The sequence below is a fragment of the Acipenser ruthenus genome, chromosome 23 (genome assembly GCF_902713425.1).
Source record: "Acipenser ruthenus chromosome 23, fAciRut3.2 maternal haplotype, whole genome shotgun sequence".
Lineage (NCBI taxonomy): Eukaryota > Metazoa > Chordata > Actinopteri > Acipenseriformes > Acipenseridae > Acipenser > Acipenser ruthenus.
This window is the reverse complement of record NC_081211.1, coordinates 14,644,355-14,671,552: the sequence shown is the minus strand read 5'-3', so window position 1 is coordinate 14,671,552 and position 27,198 is coordinate 14,644,355. Positions and strand designations below refer to the sequence as shown.

The 27,198-nt window shown below is 39.0% G+C and overlaps 1 protein-coding gene across 1 annotated transcript in view; it reads left to right on the top strand.

Moving 5' to 3' along the window:
• LOC117413039 (SH2 domain-containing protein 4A-like) overlaps positions 1-20,727 on the top strand; it is a 49,269-nt gene extending 28,542 nt beyond the window's left edge. Inside the window, exon 6 of the mRNA XM_034021744.3 lies at positions 18,607-20,727. Within this exon, the coding sequence (XP_033877635.3) occupies positions 18,607-18,842 (236 nt within the window). The 3' untranslated portion in view covers positions 18,843-20,727. The remainder of the gene's footprint in view (positions 1-18,606) is intronic.
• Positions 20,728-27,198: the final 6,471 nt, after the last annotated feature.

Here is a 27,198-nt window from a genome sequence, read left to right as displayed (position 1 = left end):
TTTCTCCTGTTTGCTGTGCAATACTGGGATCTGTACAGAGTGTATTTGAAACACTGTTTCTCTTGTTTGCTGTGCAATACTGGGATCTGTACAGAGTGTATTTGAAACACTGTTTCTCCTGTTTGCTGTGCAATACTGGGATCTGTACAGAGTGTATTTGAAACACTGTTTCTCCTGTTTGCTGTGCAATAGTGGGATCTGTACAGAGTGTATTTGAAACACTGTTTCTCCTGTTTGCTGTGCAATACTGGGATCTGTACAGAGTATTTGAAACACTGAGGTGTATTGGCACCCTTTTTATGCTGGTAAGGTGTTAATGGCTATAGGTAGGTTTGAAGGTGAATGCTCTGTAGTAGCTGAGCTCATCGCATGATGACTGTGAATGTGAGCTCAAGCAGCAGCTTTTTCAAAGTTCATATGAATCTGTAGAGCGCTGCTCGCTTATTACTCTCAGGCATCACATGATGTCAACTTGTCCTGATTAAAAGCAGGATGTGATTGCTGGGGATCCAAAGCAAGGCCTCAGTGTATGTCAGCTTAGAGTATCTGACATGAGGCTGTACATGCTCACTGATTCTCTGTCAGTTACTGAATAGTTTGAAAGGGATTCTTAATCTTTTCAGTGCTCAGGACAAGAGCCCTCTGCGTTTTGGATCAAGAGACTTCGACATTATGCAGCTAAAAGTAAAAGCTGTAGCAGCGTGGAATCTACAAACACAGATGTGGGCTCTGAAAAAAACAACTGCAGTAGAATGAAACACTGCCTCTGCCTGGCCCTATTCTGTAATTGTAATATTATGAAAAGTCATCAAGTTACAGCATTAAGAGGCAGCATAATAATGGCTCTGGTTGCCAGGTCTGGATATTTTTTAGGAGGCTGTAAAAATAATGACAGTAAGAAATTATTTTTATTATAGCATTATTTCTTATAAACTTATTTGTAAGTGATTTGACACAAACTGAAGATGTAGTGAATGATTTGGTCCAGGTGGGTGATGTGTGGAGAGTGAGGAGAGGTTTAGGAGAATGATTTGGTCCAGGTGGGTGATGTGTGGAGAGTGAGGAGAGGTTTAGGAGAATGATTTGGTCCAGGTGGGTGATGTGTGGAGAGTGAGGAGAGGTTTAGGAGAATGATTTGGTCCAGGTGGGTGATGTGTGGAGAGTGAGGAGAGGTTTAGGAGAATGATTTGGTCCAGGTGGGTGATGTGTGGAGAGTGAGGAGAGGTTTAGGAGAATGATTTGGTCCAGGTGGGTGATGTGTGGAGAGTGAGGAGAGGTTTAGGGGAATGAGTGGGCCCATATTGTCATTAAGCATTATTTTTGTCTGAAAGGACAAATAAGAAAGAATTTCAGACTACTCACAAACCCTTACATTGAATGTCTGGGTTGTTTATTTCTGATTTGGTGACTTTATTGGTTGCTTTTGTGCTGTCTGAAAAAGTAAATAGCTTTGAGAATCCACCATTTGTCTTCTGACAGTGCAAATTAATATAAAATGATTATCTTGTCAAAACCTAATTAAAAGCACTCATATTTGCTCTGTAGTCATTTGTCTTTAACTTTATTTAATCTGTTTGACATTGTAATAACACTTCACTAAAGTCTGACTCTCTGAAGGGGTGTCTGTTAATCCAGCAATTCAGGGACTTGTAATCCAATTCACTGAACTCCTCAGAAGAGATGGGCCTGAGTGAAGAGTTATTAGAAAATCAAAAGAAAACTGATTTCATATCAAACTGATGAATCAAAGGTAAGACCAGTAATTACAGATGCAATGCAAGTGGTTTTAATAGATTAGGTTCTGACAAGCTGTCAGATAATTTCATGTTAGTCCACACTGCCACAAGACGTTGTTTTTTTGTCATTGATTGTATTATTATTATTATTATTTATTTCTTAGCAGACGCCCTTATCCAGGGCGACTTACAATTGTTACAAGATATCACATTATACATTATTTCACATTATACAGATATCACATTATTTTTACATACAATTACCCATTTATACAGTTGGGTTTTTACTGGAGCAATCTAGGTAAAGTACCTTGCTCAAGGGTACAACAGCAGTGTCCTCCACTGGGGATTGAACCCACAACCCTCCGGTCAAGAGTCCAGAGCCCTAACCACTACTCCACACTGCTGCCCTACCTAATAAGGTGCAGATTGCAAATGATCATTTAGTTAAAGGTTCATTCTGTTTTAATTAATACCAGCCAATTTAAAGCATGTTAAAGGGAATGCCTTAGGTCAGTGTCTCCCAAGCTTTTAGGAATAATGAACCAATGACCCAGAATTATTCACTATTTTAATTGAAATATTTCTTAACCAATCAAAAAGCGAAGCATTCAGACTTTGATAGTTTTACAGCTGGCTAAAATGTTTACTTTTCTCAGATGAATTATTAATAAAAAATGGTATTAAACTAACATGTTGTAACGATGAGGCAGATTAAACTTTGGAGGGGTCACTTCTATGAACATTCTCTCACACAACAGCCAGCCCAGGTTTTTGAGTTAAGGGTCCCCTTCACGCAGACAACGGGACTGCAGCTGATTGCAGACATGCAGGCAGGAGAGCCCCATGTGGATTGATGGACTGTGTGGGTGCATTGAGATAATGGGGGGTGGGACGGGAATGCGTGCCTGTGATTGGAGGAACGTGCAAAACACAGCGAAATGTAAGCCTGGCAGAGGGAGGGGCTGGGTGAAGAGTGAGTTTTGGAGCTGTGGGAGAGAACTTTTTTTTTTTTTATTACCAATTCAGACACGCATAGACTTTTAGCTTTGTGTTTGTTCGTTATTGTTTATTGCATTTATTTTATTGAACTGCTCGTTCTTGTAAAATAAACCGTGCGTTTGAGACCAGAACACTAGCCTGGATTGCAACATAATGAATACCAGTTTTAATTTTCAATTCAACATTAAGCATTGCAAACGTACCGACAACAGTGCAGTTGTGCAGTTTTTTTGTTTTTTGCAATATGCATTGTATCCAGGTAGGATACATTCATCTCCTTCTCTAAGACACTGACTGATTTTTTTAAGAACGTCTCGCTGTTTAGCTATAATTGATCAACTTTCTTCTGGAAAAACTTGTGTCGTTTCCCAATGCAATGTGTATGCCGTGTCTCAAGATGCCAACGGCTTAAGGCTTTCGTGAGCCAGTACTTCACAACAAATACACACGAGGACGCGGATCATCCTCGTCACCAATGTAAGAAAACCCAAAGTTAATAAGCTTCAAGTAGGATTAGACTTTTTTTTTAATAACTGTTTTCAAAATCACAAGTAACCACACATAAAATGTCACCTTATGCTTTATTTTTTTGGTTCATATTTAAAGCAGAAGACTGGTGATAAAACAATACATTGTTTACATAATTACTACTAATGATTTGTACGCAAATTATATTTACTTTGAAAATAAGCACAAGTTGTATAGTGAAATTAAATCTTAACAGTGTGCACTGAATGGCATTTTTTTTTTTAGATTGTTTGGGTCGCGACCCCCACTTTGGGAAACATGTCCTTAGGTCATCTGAGTATGTGCACACTAGTGTAACTCTAAAACTGAATCCACAGCATGGATTGCCTTAGAAGTATGAGATATTATAGCTAGGAATAACTGCTTTAATTAATTGATTTTCAGTCTTTGACACGATTAAGGAAATTCAGTTGAGTGACCCAGTTTACAAATGATTCAGTGGGTCAAGGGTCACACAACACCGAGAAAAGGATCCGGCTCATCGCTGCAGGAAAGACCATTCTTGTGGATGTGAGCGGGTGAGACGGTGTCAGATTTCAATATGTAGGAGCTTGTTTGCTTCACTTGCTGGATGGATTTTGGAGTATTTTGTGACTTGCGAATGGGCGCAACAGATAGATATATCACAGCAGCTTCTTTTTACACACAAGTGGAAATGTGGCATTGGTTTGACAAACAACAAGCCTAACCTGCGCAATTCTCTCTTCCAAATGACTGCTGACACAAAGAGCTACCCACCAGGAGTGTTTTATTTTTAGACATCCTGTGATTCAGCCTGCAGCCCTGACCTCTGAACCTTGTTAGAAATGAGGTTTGCTTTCAGAAGCTTTAAGATGGAAGAGTTTAACAAAGAGCTGGAGCCAGGTGTGATGTTGAAAGCTAGTGTGCTGCCTTCTCTTTGTCTACATGCCATCACTTACCCAACAACCTCTCTACCTTTGGTGCTTGGATTTTTAAAGATTCAGTACATTTATAACTTTAAAGTCTGTTTTCAAATGTCTGCAAATGTCTGGTTTGAGATCTGTTCTCTAAATCACTGCAGGAAGAGCGATTAAAAAAAAAAAAAAAAAACCCAAAACATAACAACATATGCTCTGGATTTTCAGTTCCCTTCCACATCATGGATTGCCATGTTACCTGTTTGACAATGTGGGCAATACTTGTTACACTATCAGTGCACTAGAGCGGACATTTTGAAAAGAGCTTTGAAAAAGACGTTATATTGCTTGGAACCCCGCTACTTACTCTTTAAAGTCTGCATTTTAAATGCTTACAACAATATAAGACAAATACATTTGTCAGAATAATGTAAATCCTTTAAAATATATATTTTTCCAGGATATTTTGTATCTGAAAAAAACAGCAACAGTATATCTTGTTTTTTGTTGTTAAAATATATTTTAGTTTCTCCAAGCCATCTGAAATTGTATTTGATTATGTATTTTATGTAACTCTTCCAATATTGCAAAAATCTTTGAAGATAATTAGTTTCATGGGAACTCCATTTGTTTACGCAGTCAAAACTATGTATTGTAACACTGTGGATAATGAAACTCAGGGTACCTGTCTGTCTTTAAATGTGCCGGGTCCGCTGTTCTGTGCACAGTGCGTGTAATGTGTCTTTCCTTTGTCTGTTGTCTGGGCTCTCAGCTGTCATTTCCCTGCAGCAGCAGCACAGGTAGCACAAGCGTGTCAGGAGCCCTGCTGTCTTTGTGTCACCTCAGACCCATCCCCCAGCTCATTCCAGGCACATTAGCATCTGCCACTGCGTCTGTGCTGCCCAGAGCCCCTGCACTGACACACCTCAGAGCCGGCCACAAACATATCCTTAGTGAAGCTCGGCTCCTGTCAAAACCCTGTCCTCGCGTTGGGCCTATTCTAATCATTCTGGGGGACTTTAGCAACATAACTAAATGTTATTATTATTATTATTATTATTATTATTATTATTATTATTATTATTTATTTCTTAGCAGACATCATTATCCAGGGCGACTTACAATTGTTACAAGATATCACATTATTTTCTACATACAATTACTCATTTATACATTTGGGTTTTTACTGGAGCAATCTAGGTAAAGTACCTTGCTCAAGGGTACAACAGCAGTGTCCCCCACCTGGGATTGAACCCATGACCCTCCGTTCAAGAGTCCAGAACCCTAACCACTACACCACACTGCTATTAAAAGCAACTACACGGTTTTACACAACACAACTTTGAGAGCGTGTCAATGACAAAACATTCTGAACGTTTAATGCACAACACGTTCTACTATATCAGCTTTTCATCTGGTTTTTATTTAGATTGAATGAGTCCTAATATGTTTCTCAGTGTTAGTGTCTCCCTCTTATCCCATTATGAGTGCGTTTTCTCTTGCTTTGTTTGCGTACCTGACACAGCAAAGTGTGTGATTAGAGATAGCCTCACTTATAAAAACACAAATGATAATACACTTGAAATACACTTGATTAGAGATAGCCTCACTTATAAAACATGAATAATAATACACTTGATTAGAGATAGCCTCACTTAAAAAAACATGAATAATAATACACTTGATTAGAGATAGCCTCTCTTATAAAAACATGAATAATAATACACTTGATTAGAGATAGCCTCACTTAAAAAACATGAATAATAATACACTTGATTAGAGATAGACTCTCTTATAAAAACATGAATAATAATACACTTGATTAGAGATAGCCTCACTTAAAAAACATGAATAATAATACACTTGATTAGAGATAGCCTCACTTAAAAAAATATGAATAATAATACACTTGATTAGAGATAGCCTCACTTATAAAAACTCTAATAATAATAATAATAATAATAATAATAATAATAATAATAATAATAATAATAATAATAATAACATGACTACTGCTAATGATAAATCAAACATTTACTGTACATATTAAGGGTATAATTCCTTTGAGGGGTTCTGGTGAAGACTGAGAGATGATATACGGTGGATCTCCTGTAGTGGGTAAAAATAATAGTTATGTTAGAGATGACATGAACACAGAGGGACCATGCCCTGCATTGTTTATGTCTTTATTGGCAGACTGATTCAGTTACTCAAACCATTGTGTTTTCTGTTCATACCACGCGTGATTGAACATTTACTTATGAAGTCATTTATTCTTGTTTTACGTATTAAACATTACCGATGCAGTGGGGAGCTCTGAATTCAAGGCTGGGTGAAGCTGCTATTGGGATGTCACACTGCTGCAAGTTGGCCATTGAAATATGAAAAATAAATGCACTTTGGAAACATGTGTACCATGATTTCCATAAAATCTGTATTACTTTCTGAGCCAAAGAGAGATTGACAATGCCATTTATAATCATCCTCAGCAGCAGGTAGTAACAGGAGCATGCAATGTTTTGGGCAGGGGGGGGGGGGTGGAGCGGGGGGGGAGTTGTGTCCCTACATGTTAAAAACTACCTTTAGGAAGAGTAAAAAACAAAAGTGTACACAGGGTTTGCTTTCTGAAAAAGGTCAGCGCACCAGCAATTAATCTGTGGAAGACTGTAGCAAACAGACGTCAAGCATTAACATTTTAAAACAGACGCTTTTGGATTATTTGAATAACTTCAGCAACGTGAATGCCAGATAGGGAACTTTCTACTGCTGTTGTCTCTGCAGGGTTGGGTCTCTATTGATACAGAGAAAGATTCATTCCTCCAACGAGTGACGCACGCATACTGCTGTAAAACAAAGTCTACTGTGCTTTCAACATCACACCTGTCACAAGAATAAACATCAAGACACGTAATACACAACTCACAAAAGAAAATCTCACACGGACGCTGAAATAGCAAAGGCATTACTTTCATGTCCCTGGGCTCTCGGTAAACTGGAAATTCCAGAAAGGTGTGACCCTTGGTGTCTTTCACTGTTTTGTTTTATTACCACCACAACACAAACGTTTCTTGTGTTCTCGGGAAACATGTATAAACCTTACATAAGTACAAACAGAAAGGCAGCTTTCATATATCCCCACAATCTCATACTACTAGTAATTGATGCTAAATCATTTGAATACCACGTGTCATCACAATGTGATAAGCAGGTGTTCTGATATGTGCAACAATGTAAAGTGTGACACAGCAGAATATGAAAAATGTGATGTATCGCCAAGCCATTATCTCAGGGGATAGCTGCACTAGTGGAATCTAAGCAAACAACTCCTTCAAAACAGTTTGATTTAAAGAAGGGGCTTACTTGTATCACAGTAGCTACAATGATCAAGAATCATAGCCATTTACCTTGACTAAAAAGCTTGGCTATTGTTCATTGTGGGACCTTTTATTTCATAGCAATGGTCAGGCTCAATCATTACTGCTTCAGTATAGAACTGGTGTATTGCCTTTGCAATAAATAGATTGCAATAGGGACTCTATGTGAATAAGGGTGAGATTTATCCCAAGCTTAAAATAATTTACCTGAATTTCATGCACTTACTGGTTGTGATACATCCTCCTCATTCCCTGAGTTTGTTCAAGGCAGACATGAACTATTTGAGAAGGACAAAGTTATGGAAACACTACCCCCAACCAAAGAAACTCTGGAAATGCATTTTACACAATGAAATCACCAGCCTGGCTCCTGGCTAATGTACCATTTTACAAAACTCAATCACCATCAGCATCTAGAGGCTGGTCAGAAGTAGGGGTGCACCGATAATCAGTAGCCTATCGGCATGGCTCCGATATAAGGGGATGAAAATACAATCGGCGATTGGCAGTTTTTGTTATTTTAGCCCATAATGTACACCAATATTCATGCTTGAATTTCTTCCAGCACTGATTTTAATGCTTGGTCAGGCACGCTTACTATACTAATGACGCAAGAAATGCTGTGTAATGTATGATCCTCCTGCAGTAAATATGTCTCAGACGAGCGGTGTTTGTTTGTTTTTTTAATATCTATTATTATTATTATTATTATTATTATTATTATTATTATTATTATTATTATTATTATTACACAATGTACTTCAAAAATTGCCTTTTGTAATTTGTGTTTGTATTGTTTTATCTGCATTGGTTGCGGGTGTATTCTGCTGCATTTTGAAGCAGACATTGATTACTGTGTCGTCTTTTGTTAAGTAACAAATTCAAGTTTGACTGAATTTTGTTACCAGAAATTTAATATTTTTATTACATCTTTTTTTTTTTATTAAATTAACTATTTAAGTTGTACTGCATTTTTAGCAGTGTATGCTTAAAATACAAATTTAACAAAAGTTGTTGTAGTTGACATTGCGTAGGCTAAATTTTTCTTTTCTACTGTACAGTGTAGGTAGAAGTTATAACACGCAATGTTTGACAGCAAGTGGCTATAAAGGTTAATGTCACATTATATATTTTTTTTCTACAGAAGGACTTTTACTAGTACAAATGCAAAGTGTTATTTTTGTGTGACTGTTGTAAAACAAATGTATAAATTACTGTCCAGCACACAGTATAATACTATGTTATTCTTTGTATTCATTTTCTGGAGTAAATGCAACACATAAACAATACCTGTTCATTTTTGTCATATGGAACAAGTAAACGGTATCTGTTCATCTGTAATTATAAAACAGTTTAAATATAGGCCCTATGTCTTGTTCTAATAGTTTATAATAGCTTACCTGCACTGATCTATTTTTATCGGTATCAGCCGATATGGGTAGATAACCATCGGCTATCAGTATCGGCCAAGAAAATCTTTATCGGTGCACCCGAGTCAGAATGTACCACCAGCCTGGACATATTACAGACTGGAATACCAGCAGCCCTGATGCATGCACAGAGGCATGTGGTTGGAAGACAAAGTGCAAAAGGGCTTAGTGTGGAGTAGTGGTTAGGGCTCTAGACTCTTGACCGGAGGGTCGTGAGTTCAATCCCAGGTGGGGGACACTGCTACTGTACCCTTGAGCAAGGTACTTTACCTAGATTACTCCAGTAAAAACCCATCTGTATAAATGGGTAATTGTATTGTATGTAAAAATAATGTGATATCTTGTAACAATTGTAAGTCGCCCTGGATAAGGGCGTCTGCTAAGAAATAAATAATAATATGCTGGACAGGCTGCAGACGGTGATTTTGCTCAAGGCAGATTAACTTGTTTAAATACTGTTTCCTGAACTTCAAAAAATATGTGTTTTATTTGTTAAAATAGTGCTGTAAAATATAGAATCTGTCATCTCTGCTAACTTTGAATCCTGTAACACAAAATCGTTGATGTTATAGTTAATTTCTGTACTACCACGTGATGCAAGATAAACTGAAACACGAATTCCATTACATTTAGTTGTAAAATATCTGCATAATAAGGGCAAAGTTATGGGAACACTGTCCCCCAGCTCTGGATCTGCATTTCACATAACAATGCCCAAGCAAAAGTATGGCTCCAGACCAAGGTGCACAGATGAAAATCAATCCCCATCTGTGTCTGGAGGCTGGTCAGATGCTAAACAATGCTGCAATCCTGCTTAACATAATGTAGTTTGGACTATTTAAGGCAAATTTACTTGTTTAGATGCTATTTCCTTTTGGTCTGGGATTGTAAAATCATCTGGTGTACTTGCAAACTATTCTTGAGCTCTTCTAAGTTACTGAGTGATTTATTGTTCTTAATTTAGTAACTCTTAATGTACACCTCACTGCGTCTGTGCTCTGTGTCTCTCTCCTGTAGCCATCTGTGTGCATTTTCTTTTTATAACAGGTGTTTAATGAATAAATTACCAACACCTAGTCGGCAATTAGTTCAACGCGCACATTAGCAAAATAGAGGGATGTGAACAAGAAAAAAAGAACAGGAAAAGGCATTACACAGCAACCATTTGGAAGGCAGTCTTGTTCCATTCCTTTTTCAGAGGGTAATGTTAGGTTTTTTAATGTAAAGCACATTCCTAGAACCTCCTTCAAATGGTTCTGTTATGACTGAAACATCAAGCTCTTCTTGCTCCAGTGCAATCGTTTCAGGAGAAGCGGCTGGAAATTGATGTCCCTCTAATAGCACAATCCTGCTTTCAAGGTCTTCATTGGGTGCCTTGACCTTGCTAGAGAGGTTCAAAAGTTTTGTTCCCCATAATGCTGCAATGTCTGTCTCACTGCACTCAGAGAAATATTGAGCTTCCCTGCAGTATTCCTTTGACTACATCTGTCCTTGTAATTCACAAGGAGGTAGACCTATTGTTTTAGTGGTTGATTGAACATCATTTCGAAAGTTCCATTGGATGTAGGACTAAAATATGAACAATAAATTGCTCAGTACATGCTTTGCAAGAACATTTGATTTTGTAATTTCAGGCTAAATTAAATTCCTTGCTTATCCCTTAGTTTCAAATGATAACAATTTTAAAATCAACATATTTATGTCATAGGTTCAAGAATACCATGGTATTCTGTTAAAAAGAATACCATCACATGTGGTAGGACAATATGTTGATAATAAACATGTTTTACTTATTAAGAATGGATGTACCTTTTATTGTAAGTTTCTATATTGTTTATGTTACTGTGACCTTAATAGACTTAGCATAACTATAAGACTACATTTTCATTAAACCCTAGGTGTTGTAGATAATTATTAGAGCAAAACAAATGACCAATTTAGCCAAATTTGGCCATTTGACCTAATTATTTGACCAAAAATGGCAAATTCAGAAGTGTACCCCTGTCTTGAAGAGTATTGTTCAATGATTCAGCATGAGGGATTGCTTTTTTAAGGTTTTAGCCAGCCTACTCTATATAATTTCCATGCCTGACCTTTCATTTAGTAACACATTGAAAATCAGTAATATATTAACATAGTGGAATACACCTGCACTCAGTTGTTGTGCTGGGGCTGGAGCAGTTGCTTCCTGTTTTACCCACTCAGACTATTTGCTTACAGAACATCTTGGTATGACTGAATAGATACAGGAATCATCCGCTCTTTGAATATGCAGATAAGTGGGATTCATACAATATGACCCCCAAGAATATGCAATTGTGACCGCCAAGACTGGTACAGCATTCAGACAAGCCAGGCGTTTACTACTCCAAATGAATTTAATTGTACTCGCTGCTTGTTGTATTGAACCTCATATAGGCAGGAAACACACAGCCACGAGAAAGCCTGCTGGTCCTCTGACCTCTGTAACCCACTTTCTGAACTCATTGTGTCTGAGTTCTGGTATTTCACACCAGCGTTTTTTATTTTTCTTCTCTGAGATTTAATAAGCGCCCTCCTCTCTCTCTGTGGGGTTTACATTCCATACAGACACAGGGAAGAGGAGGGGCTCACTGCACACACAGCACCCTGGGTAACCCCAGCTCTCTCTCTCGCTCTCTCTCTCTCTCTCTCTCTCTCTCTCTCTCTCTCTCTCTCTCTCTGTGGGGTTTACATCCCATACAGACACAGGGAAGAGGAGGGGCTCACTGCACACACAGCACCCTGGGTAACCCCAGCTCTCTCTCTCTCGCTCTCTCTCTCTCTCTCTCTCTCTCTCTCTCTCTCTCTCTCTCTCTCTCTCTCTCTCTGTGGGGTTTACATCCCATACAGACACAGGGAAGAGGAGGGGCTCACTGCACACACAGCACCCTGGGTAACCCCAGCTCTCTGTGCTCACTGGTTCCGTTTGACGGTTTCCATGGTGACTCTTAGCTAGTACAAATTGGATGCTGAACAGGTAGGCTGCAGGCAGAAGCATTTCTATGTCAAGGGTCTCCATGTTATGAAATATAAATACTGGGATACATACTGTGTGCCTATTACTGTGATAATGATAAAAATGTCACACACTGTACAGTGGAATTAGTCTTTATTTATTTATCATGTACAGTATAGACAGGGCTTCTTTTTTTCGGTTTTTATTAATTGTATTTTTCGGTGCTTATTTTTATCTATTTTCGAGTTTTATGTAAATTGTTTTTGTCGGGGCTTTCGTTTTTGATATACTGTATGAAATTTTGGTTTTCGGTTACTTTCCAAAATGCTTGAGCGTTTTTTTCTGTCAAAATATATATATTAGTAACTCGACAGTACTTGCACACTTAAGTTGTACCTTCTTTGCTTTGCTGTCTTTCACAATGAAATCGCCATGGTCACGGGCACATTCTTCTGGGGTGGGCATTTTTTTACATTTCGACACAATTCTGTTTTAAATCCTCTGTATCTTAACTGTAATACATCTTTAAATCCCGCTAACAAGCCTCCATTCCTGATTGTAATCTCATTTTAAATCTTGCAAGTGGAGTCTCCAATAGAAATGTAGGAATGTGCTGTCACTCAGTAGTTGGGGCGGGTTTAAAGTATTCAGAACGAATCAATGATAGATGATAGGTCAGGAAGGCGGAACATTGTCCAGCAGCACTGGGAAATGTATTTATTATTATTTTTATAGTAGGTTTTATTTTTTAATGGCAAAAGGATAAAGTCAATGTGAATTGATTAACCATTTCCACAGTTTTTCCGGTGTTTTCCGGTGTTTATTGGCTATCCACTGATTTAATTTTTTTGTATCAGGGTTATTTTATCAGGTTTTATTGGTTAAAACAAAAATCAGAAGCCCTGAATATAGAATATCTCTCTATATAAAATACTGGGGTTCTTTAAATTTATAAAAATGTTCAAAGAACAAAAAACATTTACAATTTTTTTTTTTTTCACAAAACATCTTGCTTCTCTGTTAGTCAATAAGTGTGTGTTTTCTGGATGCCATTGCACAACCATACAAGGCAAATTGGGGATTGAGTTAGGATGGGAATCCCTTGGCACTAATTTAATTAGGGACAGCTGCCTGTAATTAGACAGGCAGGCATTTAAACAGGTCGGTAAGGTTAGTGTAATGTCTGTATGAAGGCTAAGAGAAGAGACCCGTGTGGTCAGACCTGAGAAAAGGTCCTGTGTTTAATACTTATATGTGTGTAGTTTTGGTTTGTGGTGACCGGTAAACGGCTTAGCCGTCCGGTTTAGTTAGTGCTCCTAAGGGGAGTTAGGTTTTGTTTGTTTAGTTTATAAATAAATATACAGACACTGCCCTGTTTTAACCCTACCTGGTTTAAAATACTGCTCCTTACACAAAAAGAGAGTGTGAAAGGGCCCGAACGTGGCAAAGCAACCCCTACTTTGTCACAATATATATAAAATGTTGTTCTAAATATGTGTTGCCGTTTCTACAAATAGACCACTTTTCCCCATATGCATTGAAATAAAGGTGTTGTTGGATATAACATACCTTGCTTATAATGAACCTTTCTTCTGGTCCGAGTGTGGTACGTTATAGCAGAGTTTCACTTATATATCTATAACTGACATTCATAGAAACCTGTAATCTTTTTGTGTTCACTTGGGGTTGTCCTGTGAATGACCCCATCGTGATGCAGACGATTCACTTTACCTGAAGCCGATCCATTTAGGTCGTATTTACTTCTTATGGTCAAACCTGGACACATTTGCAGACTGGATTTGCTTTGGTGGTGTGATGCTGGTGCTGTTTTTAACAGCTGTCTTGAAAGTCAGAATTCAATCCAGAATGTCTGTAGACAGTTGATTTCTTACGTCTGTTTTTACAAGGTTCATCTGAAAAAAAATTGTAATGGCAAACTTGGCAAGTGTAGGACAGCGCGGCTCTCTGCTAGGTGTAGACAAGAGCGCAATTTTGTACCAGTATTTATCAGCCACCAGATCCCGTCGAAGACCCATCCAGTCAGTCACTTGGTACTGCATACATTCCATTTCTAGGCTATCCAGCATATTTCCAAAAACAATCTGTGGTAAAAGCATTGCAAGCTGGACGATGTCCGCCAAGCTCGCTGTGCTTTGGCTACTTGGTTGAAGAATACGTACTAATTTCAGCACAGTATTGTTAATTGGCATATCCTAAATTAGAGCACAATAATGTTGCTGATAATGTTGCTGCTGATAAGCGTGCTTTGAAATCTTGGTTTCACTCCACACTGCTATACTAACAAGGGACTGAGCCCAGACAAAAGAGCGCCCACTACCGGCCACGAGCACCCCCTCACCCACTGCAGCACCCAGAGATCCCCCACCCTGGTCCTGACCAGGCCTAGCCCTGGCCTAAGGGAGCTGACAGGAATGTGGAATTGTCTGCAGCATACCATCAATGCGTCTCCGCTGTATTAACCATTGCTTAATGGACTCTGAACTGACACCTGTGGATGAGTGCACACACAGCTCCCCCAGGGGCTGCTTCAGATACAAATAAGCACAAATCACTTGGGTTTCTGGTGTCTGTAAAGTATTCAGACCTTCCCTCTTTAACTGCGCCAACAAAGGAGGCACAGCAAGAACATGAACAGCTGGGTTGCAGTTGCTATAGTTCAGAGAGTTTAAAAGGGCAGCTTCAGGGAATGACTGTGGTTTGGGACTCCACTCCTTTTTATGTGGATGTGGACTATCTTTTGGTTGCCTATTAATTAGTCTTGCTCCTTTTCAGGGGCTCGCAGATGCCATAAATAACCTCTCAGGGTAACATTTATTTTTGAGCTAGGTTTTTTATTGCAACAACATGAAACCTGTTAATTGTGCAACGGTTTTCAGCGGCTTGGCTACTTAATGCAATCATTTTAAATGCTTTGCTTCTGATCAGCAGCTGAGCAAATGTAGGCCAGTGAAAGAAAATCACAGCAAATGAAGTGGGTGTCAATCATACCTGACACTTTCATTGTTGTTGACTTTGATTATCACCCATAACTATTAACCCTTTGCAGTCAATTTATTAAGTGCGCGTCAGGCGCGTCAGGTCCAATTTATTTTCACACGCGCAGTTAATTTTAGACGCGCTGTTTAAAAGTATTTTTTTTCCACAGTCAAACAGGTTTAAAAGGCCCTGCATATCAACAAAGCACTCACTAGGCATCTCCAGCCCCGTCCCACCCTTTCGTTCGCTATAGCTTTCACATATGCTAAGAAATAAATAATAATAATAATAATAGTCATACATACCGATCAATCATATCCTGATCACTCGTTTTATCACCAAACGCCTCAATAATGCGATCCAAGTCATTATTTTATTACTATAACATCTCAAAAAAGCTCTGCAAATGTCCGTGATATTCACTGAGCGCTGATGCAGTACCATCCAGCTTTTTTCCTTATGACCACCCCTATCTACCCCCTTTTTTGTTTTTTTTCAGCTTGTCTCGGCTCCTGTCGCTCCCACTCGGCCATTGAATGGTTTTCTCGGCTTTTTCCAAGAAAAAACAACTAAAAACCCGTTTTTTGCATCTTTTTGATGATGTCGGACAGGGTCCGACATTGGACCTGATTGCAATGTCGGACCAGGTCCAACATAGGACCGCAAAGGGTTAAACACTCCGGCCCAAAATTATTGGAAAAACCGACTGCAAAAAACAACGTAATGTGCATGTTCAGTACGGCCGCACTCAGCATTAAAATAAGGACCTATTTTATAAGACTAATTAGGTAAAGTAGGCGATTCCGCAATCAACCAATTTAAATACCCCTCACCGCAATTAGCGATGGAGAATTACACACCTCTCACAATAAATAGTGGGTTTGGGTCAACCCTGCGTGTGTAGGCTACACATTCCAAAAGAAAATGAATGGCACACAAAGACCTCAGCCTGGTACTAGCCATGGTGATGAGGATGCTCGGAAGCGAAAACTGAAATTTACCAATATGGAAGTGGAGATTTTGGTACAAGCAGTACTTGTAGCACATGAAGATGTGTTACAAACTCGAAATACATCACCAGGACAAATGAATAAAATATGGAATTGTGCGGTGGCTTCTTAATAAACAAATGTACCACTTCAGAGTTTGTAGTCTAGGTTGCTTATACATTACGACACATCATCCAGTTACTGTACTTCGCATATTAGTTCATCTTCTTATTTCGGATAGAATAATTCCAGGCGTATAGACTTTTCAAACTTCAGAAACAATACGTTTAATTTACTTACACCCATGGCAGTCAAACGGGTGGATAATCCTTCCATTGTTGTACAGCAATATGTTCAACAACAATACAGTTGCATACGAACAGTCTTCAGTTTAACTACAACTTATATCTTCTTAAAGTCTTATGCAGTTACAACTCTTCTATTTCTTATGTTTGTCTGTATTTCTTACTCTATGTATGATTTTAAAGCACATCTGTATGGTATATATGGTCGAAAAACTGTACTTGCTCTAGCTACAAACTAACTGTGTCATCTGTCCCTTTGTCCCTTTTGTTTTACCGTTTTCTTTCCAACTTAAATTTAGCAATACTGCCTGAACCAGTATTGTGAAATACCAGAATGCCATATTACAAAAAAAATAATTCTGTAGGCATTACTGAAATAACGGTGGAGGATGAGCCCTCATTGTATTTGAGACTTTTTCTTTAGTGCGCCTCGGAATATCGTTCCATCTTTTCTTAATCTCCTCCACCGTTCTTATAATAATGCCTACACTCTAGAAGTAAAGGCTCTCGTTAGAACCTTGCTTTGCTTTCTAAGAACCTTTTTTACATGGATTCTATATTCTCTATTTGCAGACTTTCTGTTTTGTCATGTAAGCTATGAAACATGTATTGAAAATTGGAGCTTGAAAAGCAATATGGTACCGGTATTATAAACCATAATTTACAAACTAACTTGATCAGAAGGGTCTGACTTGATCAAAATGAGTTCTTTGCAAAATGTTATTAAACGTTTCTTTGTCCTTGAAAACTATGTCTCCTTCTTGCTGCAGACAAATCTCCCACATCACCTTGCCTTTTATATAGCCTACTGTCTGACTGCGGCAAATTAACACCTGCTTTTCAGAGAAACAGACACATTGCCCCCGCAGATCACGTCTTAATTGTGTGTTTATGTCATTGCGTGTGTTTGATAAATTCCATCCAAGAATTCAGAACCCTCAGCGCCCGTTTTATGGTCGTAAAACATGCGCAATCCTTTTATAAATCTGGGCCTCCATTTATTAATTTTATTTTAGTGTTTCTTAGTTTGACTTTGGATACCAGTATCTCCACCCCCTCAGTCATGATGTGCTGTCAGCTCAGCTAGTTTGATACGACACATAAACTGAAAGTGCTGAACACTGTTGTATTACTAAAAGAGGGCGTGTGCAGAATACTCGTTACTCGTATTCAATAAGTCCGTTCATGTTGATTTTAAAACAAAAAAGCTCTCCCACACGTTTCCAATCAATGGCAATTCACTTCCACATTGAGTGTTTTAAAAGCCATTTGGAAGATTATACTCCTCTCACACAGTCTATGGCCTCGGTACACCAGGATGACAGTAACAATATCAACGCCCCGAGGAAAATAATCTTCCAATCGCCTTTTAAACACTCATTGTGGAAGTGAATTGCCATTGATTGGTAGTCAGTTGCAAATGTGAGACAGCTTCTTTTGTTTTGAAATGATCACGTTATGAATGAGATTCCAATAAAGAACCCCAGTCAAAGATGTACTCTAAAAGGTCAATGATTTATTGAGGTATTTTGTGAGTCCATGGGGAAAAAAAAACATCTAAAAGGAGCAATCCTAATTTACCTATTCTAATCAGCATGATATTTAAAAACTATTGTTTAACAGAAAAGCAAAACTGTCAATATAAGAATAATCAATAACACGTGTTTGTGCAAACCCCAAAAAAGCACCTGATACACGCCCAGCATGAAAATACCAGCCTTATTAATGTGGTTTATTACTGTATTCAGTTTGAATGAAAAGGATGCCCTCTTTCTTTATTTGTATTGTGATCCCTGAGCTGAAACAGAGCAGCTTCAATGTGGCATCTATAACCAGCTGCTGTGTTAGCAGTCTGAGTGACCTGACCATGAGTTTGTAAGGGGCTTGTGTGTTCCTGCTTCTAACACTGCCTGTGTGTAATGCAAACTAACAGAAATGTAAAACAACAATACAGTAAACAGAAACCAAAAGATTATATTTTATTATATTTTAGTGCAAGTCGAAAATGCAACATCAAATAGTTTGAAGATGATCTGTTCAAGGAAACCAATAAATACCGTGGTTCTAAGTGGACTAAATGGAAGCCAAATCCCCCTTCTCATCATTCTGCATTCATTTATTTTACCCAGCATAAGCAGCTCTTCAGTCATCTTTACAGGCTGTCCAGCATGGACCAGCTGAAACCAGCACTCCTCCAGGTGCCTAGTGTAAGCAGTGCTGGTCTTGCTGGAATTACCATCCGGGCTGCTCATTCACTTTGTGTTATGTTCTTTGTGTGTACACTGACAAAGTCACTAGCCATTGCTTCACTTACTTTCTCATGAGTTTTAGGTCAGAATTTTGAAGTTATGGCTCTGTATTTACATTGTATTATTATTTGTTTGATACAGAAGGCCGAGATTTCAAGATTGTGCCAGCAGCTCGGAGACCAATGCTCAGCTCTGACAGTGAAGAAGCCAATCAGTCTCCAGACAACCCCACGGCCCAAGGCCGGGTAGCTGAACTGCGGAAGAATTTCAACCATTTACAAGTAACCAGTGGAAAAAACACTCTGTCTCGCGTGAAGCCACCCCTTCCAGCAAAACCAACCACCTTTCAGTTAATGTCTTCAGCTGGATTCAAGTAATTCCAGAGTGATAACGCAAGCAAGGACTTTATGTAACTTACAAGGTCTGGCTCACAACAGCCAGCTGTACAAGGGAACAAATGTGTGTATCTGTGGATTTACTGCCTTCACAGAGAAAGAATATGCAATAATGAGGGCCAAGCAGTGTGGGGAAATGGAGGCCAACTGTGGGGGAATTTAGGCCAACTGTGGCTTCTTGTCTTGTCCTGTCCATACTGGGCCCATTTCAGAAAGCTTAACACATCATTTATTTAAAGAAAGTCTGTTTTATGAATAACATTAATTGTTCTAGACTGTTTCATGAGTATTACTTTACATTTGATGTCTTCTATGTTGAATCTGGTGGTGTATTTTTCAGCATCATTCGGTTACAAATCCTATTTCTTATACCAGCGCAGCTGAATGACAGCTGAGGAATGTTTTTAGTTTCATCTGATTTATGACCCACGATCTGTGAATAAAAATATCAAAACAATCTGGATGATGTTGAAAAATACATAATCTGAAATAAATGATATGTCAATGCCTGTAATCCACAGGAGAAATTATTGCTCAAGTGATGTGTTTCTTGTAAAAACTACACTTTAAGGGTTGGAAATTGGGGCCATTGTCTTGTTCTGGTGTTTTTGTGCTATTGATAATATCATTCACTTCAGATGTACAGATCTAATTTAAAGCACATAAGAGGATGTTCTGTTCTTTCTGTAATTTCACTTCAATGTTCCCTTCCAATCTGCGAAGAGACTGGATATGTTGTTGTATTGTAAGCACCCTCCCTGTGTTTCTAAATGCCTGCTTTTATTGCAACCAAAGCGTTTGCGGCTTGCGACAGATGTGAATGCGCTGGTGGAAGGATTAGCACACCATTATTATTGAAAGCCTTCTTGTAATAATGGCGGAGGGTCTTTTCTGTTTTGCACTCTCTCTCTTTCTACTCCTGGGGGTAAAGGTCACCTCCCCAGGGAAGCACCAAATACATTCTGACCACCAAAGAACAGGCCCAGCTTTCAGGAAGCGTGAGCAAATTAAACCAGCTGTGCACAGCAGCGGTCACCGTGGAGACAAGAGAGGCAGAAACTGAATACTATATAGTGAGCCCTGAACACAAGGGACAACACAAATCTGATCTGAAATGAGGTAAAGGGACAATACATAAGCACTGTGCAATGCATGCTCCTTAATTACAAATAAAGACTGCAGACATGTGCAGGTATGAAAGTAATGATAAAGATTTTCAAATCCATTTCCTGATATCATATGAAAGCAACAAAGCGGATTTTCATGACAGTGAAAAAGGTCTAATTACAAAGTTGTTTACACTAATTTAAAGCACAAAAATGGCATTTGTTTTCACCCCTTTCAAGGACATGAAGCTATTAAACCAATTGAATGTTGATTCTGAACAGAGTCTGTTGCTCTAACATTAGGATTTGTACATGTTTTCTCTATTGCATATTCTAGCTGGCTGCCATTTTGCTATACAATGAAGCAGGTGGGTACAGCAGAGTTGAAAGGTCACAATATTTGAAATATGAATTAAAATTGACAAAACCACACAGGCTTGCAAGAAGCCATTTAGAACGAGCAATAAATAAAATGACACAAATAAAAACATCAGGTGTCAGAATGATTACAAGCACTATAAAGTATTTTTCTTCATTTAAGGCACTTCTACAGTGCAAAACTGCTCAGGTCTAGCTTCATCTGAGCAGCTACTGCACAGAACAATGTATATGCCCTGTACCTGCCATTTCAATGTGAGGAATGCTCTGGTACTCTTATTTTCTCAGTAATTCCCTTTGAGAACGCTTATGTTGTTTGGCATTGATTAAATAGAATAAAACATGTTGGTTACCCAACACAAAACAAGCAGCCCTCGGTTGAGTCACAATCAATACCAGTCTTACACTGGATTTAATATAGCACCTGTTGAGATCAACCTGATAGATTTAACATATGTTATTATTTGTCATACCTTTCATTTATCCTTTTGACATGAAATCGTTCTGATTTCACTTTACTTGTTTCCTTAGAATTGCGCAATCTCTGCAGTGAATTGTGGGATTGTAGTCCTGGGCAAGATGTAACCTCTGATTAAACTTGACAAAGAAAATCCAGTTTGCCCAGCAGATGCTCAAGTTGGGTCTAGAAAGGTCACGTGTACGTGACGAATCAGTGGCATTTGCTAGTTGATGTTTTCATTGTCAGTTTATGGCATTGGTACAGCAGTAACAATATCAGCACCCAGGGTGAAAGGCTTTTAAATCACTCAGTGAGGAAGTTATTTGACATTGATTGGTACTCATCTGTAAGGCGAGGATGGCAGCTTTTCATGCACATTAATTATTAGGTTTGTTTGGTTTGATTTAAACCTGCTGACACATTTTTTTAAAGGGAATTACTGAGTAGTAAACATGAATGATACATAACAGTACCACACTGTCTGTGACCAATGCACTGTTTGCCAACTGTCTAGGGTTATACAAGAATAATACGCTGTGTGCAATACAAGGTAACAGTGCCACACTCAGTGACCAACACACCTGTCTGCCAAGTGTCTAGGGTTATACTACTGCTACAGAGAGCTGGGAAGATTCAGGTTGCCAGGTTCAACCCTTTTAAGTGTTTGTTTTGCTGCCACACCTGAACATCTATTAGTGGCCAGGTGTTACACAAAATTAGAACTGGAAATATCTTAAAAGGAAACAACAAATTGTAAATAATGTTTTTGTTGGTTTTATGTTGTAAATATTTTATTGTGCTCATTGTACACTTTTATAATCTAGAAATGGAAGAATGGGTTAGAGTTAGCTATAGAAATATAAACTGTACTGCCACCACATGCTGCCTTGCAAACACCATATAGCGTTGCTATATATTTTACTTATGCACTCCAGCAACCAAATAAAAACATGTTTGTGTACCTTGTGCTTTATAGAAATGTTTCTTTTATTTGTCTTAATATTTTGGTGAGAGTCTCATGAGAGGCAAAGGACAATGGCACTGTCGACACCCAGGTATCATGAGAGCCTCCCCTCACAGCTCTGTAAACTCAATCCTGTCCTGAACACTCCCTGCCTCATGAGAGCCTCCCCTCACAGCTCTGTAAACTCAATCCTGCCCTGAACACTCCCTGCCTCATGAGAGCCTCCCCTCACAGCTCTGTAAACTCAATCCTGCCCTGAACACTCCCTGCCTCATGAGAGCCTCCCCTCACAGCTCTGTAAACTCAATCCTGCCCTGAACACTCCCTGCCTCATGAGAGCCTCCCCTCACAGCTCTGTAAACTCAGTCCTGCCCTGAACACTCCCTGCCTCATGAGAGCCTCCCCTCACAGCTCTGTAAACTCAATCCTGCCCTGAACACTCCCTGCCTCATGAGAGCCTCCCCTCACAGCTCTGTAAACTCAATCCTGCCCTGAACACTCCCTGCCTCATGAGAGCCTCCCCTCACAGCTCTGTAAACTCAATCCTGTCCTGAACACTCCCTGCCTCATGAGAGCCTCCCCTCACAGCTCTGTAAACTCAATCCTGCCCTGAACACTCCCTGTCTGCCGTTCACGCTTGGGCCTCTCATGCGGAGGCGGACGGTTTTTCAATTGCGGTTCCACTGGGGGCTAGTTTGAAACCATACATTTTCACTGAAGGATAGTGACTCCAGACCTCTTGATCATCTACTGTAGCCTGATCAAATAAAGGGTCTTTTTAATCATTTCTGCTGCATATAGTCTGTTCAACAGAACTAGATCAGCATGTGAATGCAGAGAGTTAGGTGAACTAAAACAACCAACTCAGAAATAGGTGTAGCTGTTTAACTGCCGTTTTTTTGTTTCAAATGTAAATGTGAGCGCTGTGGTGTAAATGGGAGGGTCAGTACTCCCCCTAGTGGACAATAGTTGAACAATATTCATCACAAATACAGATAACAGGATCTATTAACAAAGGATTAACTCATGAGTCATTTAGAGTATGTTTTTTCAAAGGTTCTTTCCTTGTGAATGACGCCCAATGTTATTACTTCAAGTGAAATGTCATTTTAAATACAAAATAATGATAATATACATGCTGGTCAAGGAACACCACACCCCCTTTCTTAATGGGCTTGCAGAAAGTTCTGCTATGTTGAACAGACTACACTAAAAATCAATTTTACCTGCAAGTTCATGTAAATATAGTTGTTTTGTTCATGTTATTATCTGTCTCAGTCAGTTATGCATTTAGTAGACTCGGTAAGTTTGCATGTATTACTTTAGACAAGTGTTTTTTTTCTAAACCTGAATACGATGCTGTCATTACCTGGAAATCGGAACTTGATGAGCATACTCATTTAAAAAGGATCAAACAAGTGAAAATAAACACAACACCTGCTGATCCCTGTGTGCGTGTGTATTCAGTGTAGATGAGGACATTACAGTGGAGGGAATGTTAAGTATCCTTGGGCAAAATAGCATCCTGAGGTATGAGCAGAACAGAAATAGAGCAAGCATGACAGGACTGTTCCTCAAATGAACAGCACGGAAAGGCAAGCGCTACGTTATAGCTGTACGGTCATAATTCTGTCAGCCCCTGTGAGTTTGTCTATGAATCAAGGTGCTTATTTGTGTGCTATGGGGCTTCAATAAATACAACTGAGTCAACATTTCAATGAATTCCAGTACATTCCAATGGGAGATTTGGACTACTAGGAATATGTCTTTTGTTTTAGATTATACTAACCATAGTAACATGTTAAGAATAAAGTACATTATTTCGAATATAGAGCAACTCAAAAATATTATACATTATCTTTAAGTTAGCAACCACTACCTATATATACAGAAAACAAAACTAGCCCTATACAAAATCCTATCCTATAAGCAAACAGAAAAAAATGGATGCAGTCAATAAAGCTATGTTACATTTACATTTACAAGCTAATAATCATCAGAAAGATTGAAATATTTTTTTTTTAACTACAGGACGGTAGGTAAAAACATCTAACCTCTAACCAACAAAACTACAACAGCTTTTTTTTTTTATTTATTTATTTTTTTTTATTTATCTTTGGGAACAAATGTGCTATATGTCCTATCATACAGGTAGGTGTCCATTTATTTGCCAAAGTGTGTTTACTACCAGATCTAGGCTTTTTTTTGTCATGCCTACCTGTTTGATATTGTAGATTACGCAAATGTGATGAAAAATTTAACTAATATTCATGAAAAAGTGCTTTCCAGTGTCAAATGCAAGTTGCCGACCTGCCGACTGTATTCAGGCAGTGGCGTGCTGTCTGTGTTTGCAAGAACTTTTATACAGTCTGCTATTTAGTACAACAACAGGCACTCCTCCCGTTTCCACAAGCTTGAACAATGGACTGACGTCAGAGCAGAACTCCATACCACACGCAATTGTTTCAACCCTGTTCTTTTTGCAGTTCAATGTGGAACCTATCCTAGTAAAAGTATACTTGTTACTCCGCACACCCCAAATGTTTTGTAAAGAACATTCTTGATCAGAAGTGCTGACACCCATTCAGAGCATCTAAATAAAAAGCTTGCATGACTTCCTTTGTGTTAATTGCATATCTTATCTAGTCCATAATACCGACATACCTAGACAAGATTATTCATTTGACACAAATGATTTAAATTAGCAACATGTGCATTTTGTTTTATTAATGTGTTTTTATTTATAATTTTAGAGCCCCCAATTTTTAACACCCGATTTTCTCCCAAATTTAGGATGTCTAATTATTTTTTAACCTCAACGCAGCAATTCCCCACACAGCTCAGGAGAACGAAGTTTCAGTGGGCGTCCTCCGATCCCACTACCAAGCCAGCTTCCTCTTATAGACCCAGGGACTCGTGCAGATGTCAGTGAGTTACTGATCTCTGGAAGACAAAGGCCAGCCCTGCAGGTGTCTGTCTGAGCTCACCAGGTGCCTGGCTGGTAGAGCCCACTGTAGCGCGATGAAGGGAAACAGTCCCTTTGGGTTTGCCTGTCGGTTTCACCACAGCTAATTTTACACTCCCTCAGGAATCTCCAGCGAAGACCGGTGACTTCGCACAGCCAAGTCATAAACCTGTGCTCCCCTGACTGTATGACTCACCCTGCACACCACGCCACATGCAGAATATTTTGTTATTCCTCAAGCCATATGTAAATTAAATGTATTTATATCTTTGTATGTATCTTCTTCAATATCAGTCAAATATTGTTGTATTGTGTGCATGTTGTTGAAAACAATAAACTACAATATAAAACTGCATATTAAAACTTAGGCAACATTTCTGAATAATTGTAGCTCCCACTATATATTATAATGTTTCTGCAGCTACTAAAAGAGTGTCCCAACACTAAATGACTCTGGCTTTCCTCATAGTTAACCCAATTAAACCTCCTCCTGATGCCGCTCAGGATGACAGGATAAAATGCTTCAGAATGTCAGGAACAGACGGCTATAGTGCGTACACCACAGATACCAGGATGTGAAAGAAAGGCCCTGTTGTATGCTGAGAGACAGCAGCACTGTTCTCTTCTTGCGGATGTCTGAAAACGGGTCTGGCAAGAGCCAGAGCTCGAGCCTGCCTGAACTAAAGCAGCCAGGCAATTTAACAATTAAACACAGTATTACAGCAAGAAAAGATCAATTGAGTGCGGAACAGAAAGAGCTCCATGTGACAGACTCCAGTGTGTGCGTGACAGACAAAGCCCAGGGCCAACGCACGCCTGCTGTGTGTCTCAGTACACGATTCATTTGACTCAGGGCAGAAGGCTGCATGTGAGAAGAAAACTATTAACCCTTTCCGAACTTGTAGCTCCTATCTGATAGAACTAAGAAAAATAATGAAGTTAATAATGAGAACAAAAAATAAACAAAACAGTTGAGCAGCATTTTGTTCAACACCAGAAAAAGAAGTTTGTGCACAATTCAACTGTGAGTAAGGTAAGCATTGAAATTGCAAGATTTCAAAGTCGCACCGGTACTATCACCAGGTGACAGTGAAAGAGAAAGTGTGCTGATAGATATTTTAAAACATAACTATGTGTGTTACCAAGCAGAATAATTCGTGCAATAAACACATATAATTGATGTTAATTTAGACCTGCAACTCTAAATCAACCGGCAACCCTCACAACTTTGGTCCACTATTGTGTTCCTTAAATAATTGTTGTATTCCTTTGCCTTGTCTTTTTCTACATTTTGAAAGCTGAACTCTTTTATAAATTACCAGAGTCTGCTTTGTGATTGGAGAGAAAATACAGGCAAGAAAGAGTTTAAACAAAACAACTTTTGCATCGTTCATTGCTTCTACTGTCCTGTGGGTGCTTCAAAACAATATTGATAATCCATGGCTGATATTTAGCCATGTGTTTAAGATAAACCACAAGGTGGCACAAGTGAGATGGAGCCCCCTGTTTAAATGTAGGTGTGACCCCAAATACTGCATCATCATGATATCATGTGCTACAGTCGCTGCATAGGCTACCCTACATTCAAGCACTTTTTTTTCTCACAATGCCATGCAAAAGAAGGGAAAGGCACTAACACATGACAGGGTGTATGCAGTGTGACGTCAGGCATGAGTCGAAGCCTCTTCTCTGCCTCAATCACACAAACCCCATCAACACCACTGGAACACTGCTAGCCAGGTTTTAAAGGTGCCAGTATCATGCAATCTTAGTGCTAAACAATGATTGTAAATGTAGCAATGAGCGCAAAGGCAAAAGCAAGGGCAGATCTTCTGAATGAAATAATGAAATAAATCCATGTCATGGCATGCCACCATTAGAGACCTCACAGACTTTCTGAATGAAATAAATCCATGTCATGGCATGCCACCATTAGAGACCTCACAGACTTTCTGAATGAAATAAATCCATGTCATGGCATGCCACCATGAGAAACACCTCACAGACTTTCTGAAGGAAATAAAGCCATGTCATGGCATGCCACCATTAGAGACCTCACAGACTTTCTGAATGAAATAAATCTATGTCATGGCATGCCACCATGAGAAACACCTCAGATGCATTTTTCTGAACAATTCCTTTCATTTCTTTATACCGTTAAAATGGTTGCCTTTGCCCTCGCATCTGTATTTATAAGTGATTGCAGCAAATAAAATGATTCCTTAAAATATTTCCTGCTGTACACTTCCATTCACTGAATAGGTCTGAAATATGAAGTTTTGAAAGAAGCACAATAGCACACATGCATTTTCTTTTTAACTACACCAGGTTTACAGTAGCAGGTTCTAGCAAGCTCTCCGTGCACATACAGGGCACAGCACTGCCATTCACCAACTGGCTGCTTCACACTAATACATGACATGCTTTGCAGCCAGATACAGTACTGTGCAAAAGTTTTAGGCAGG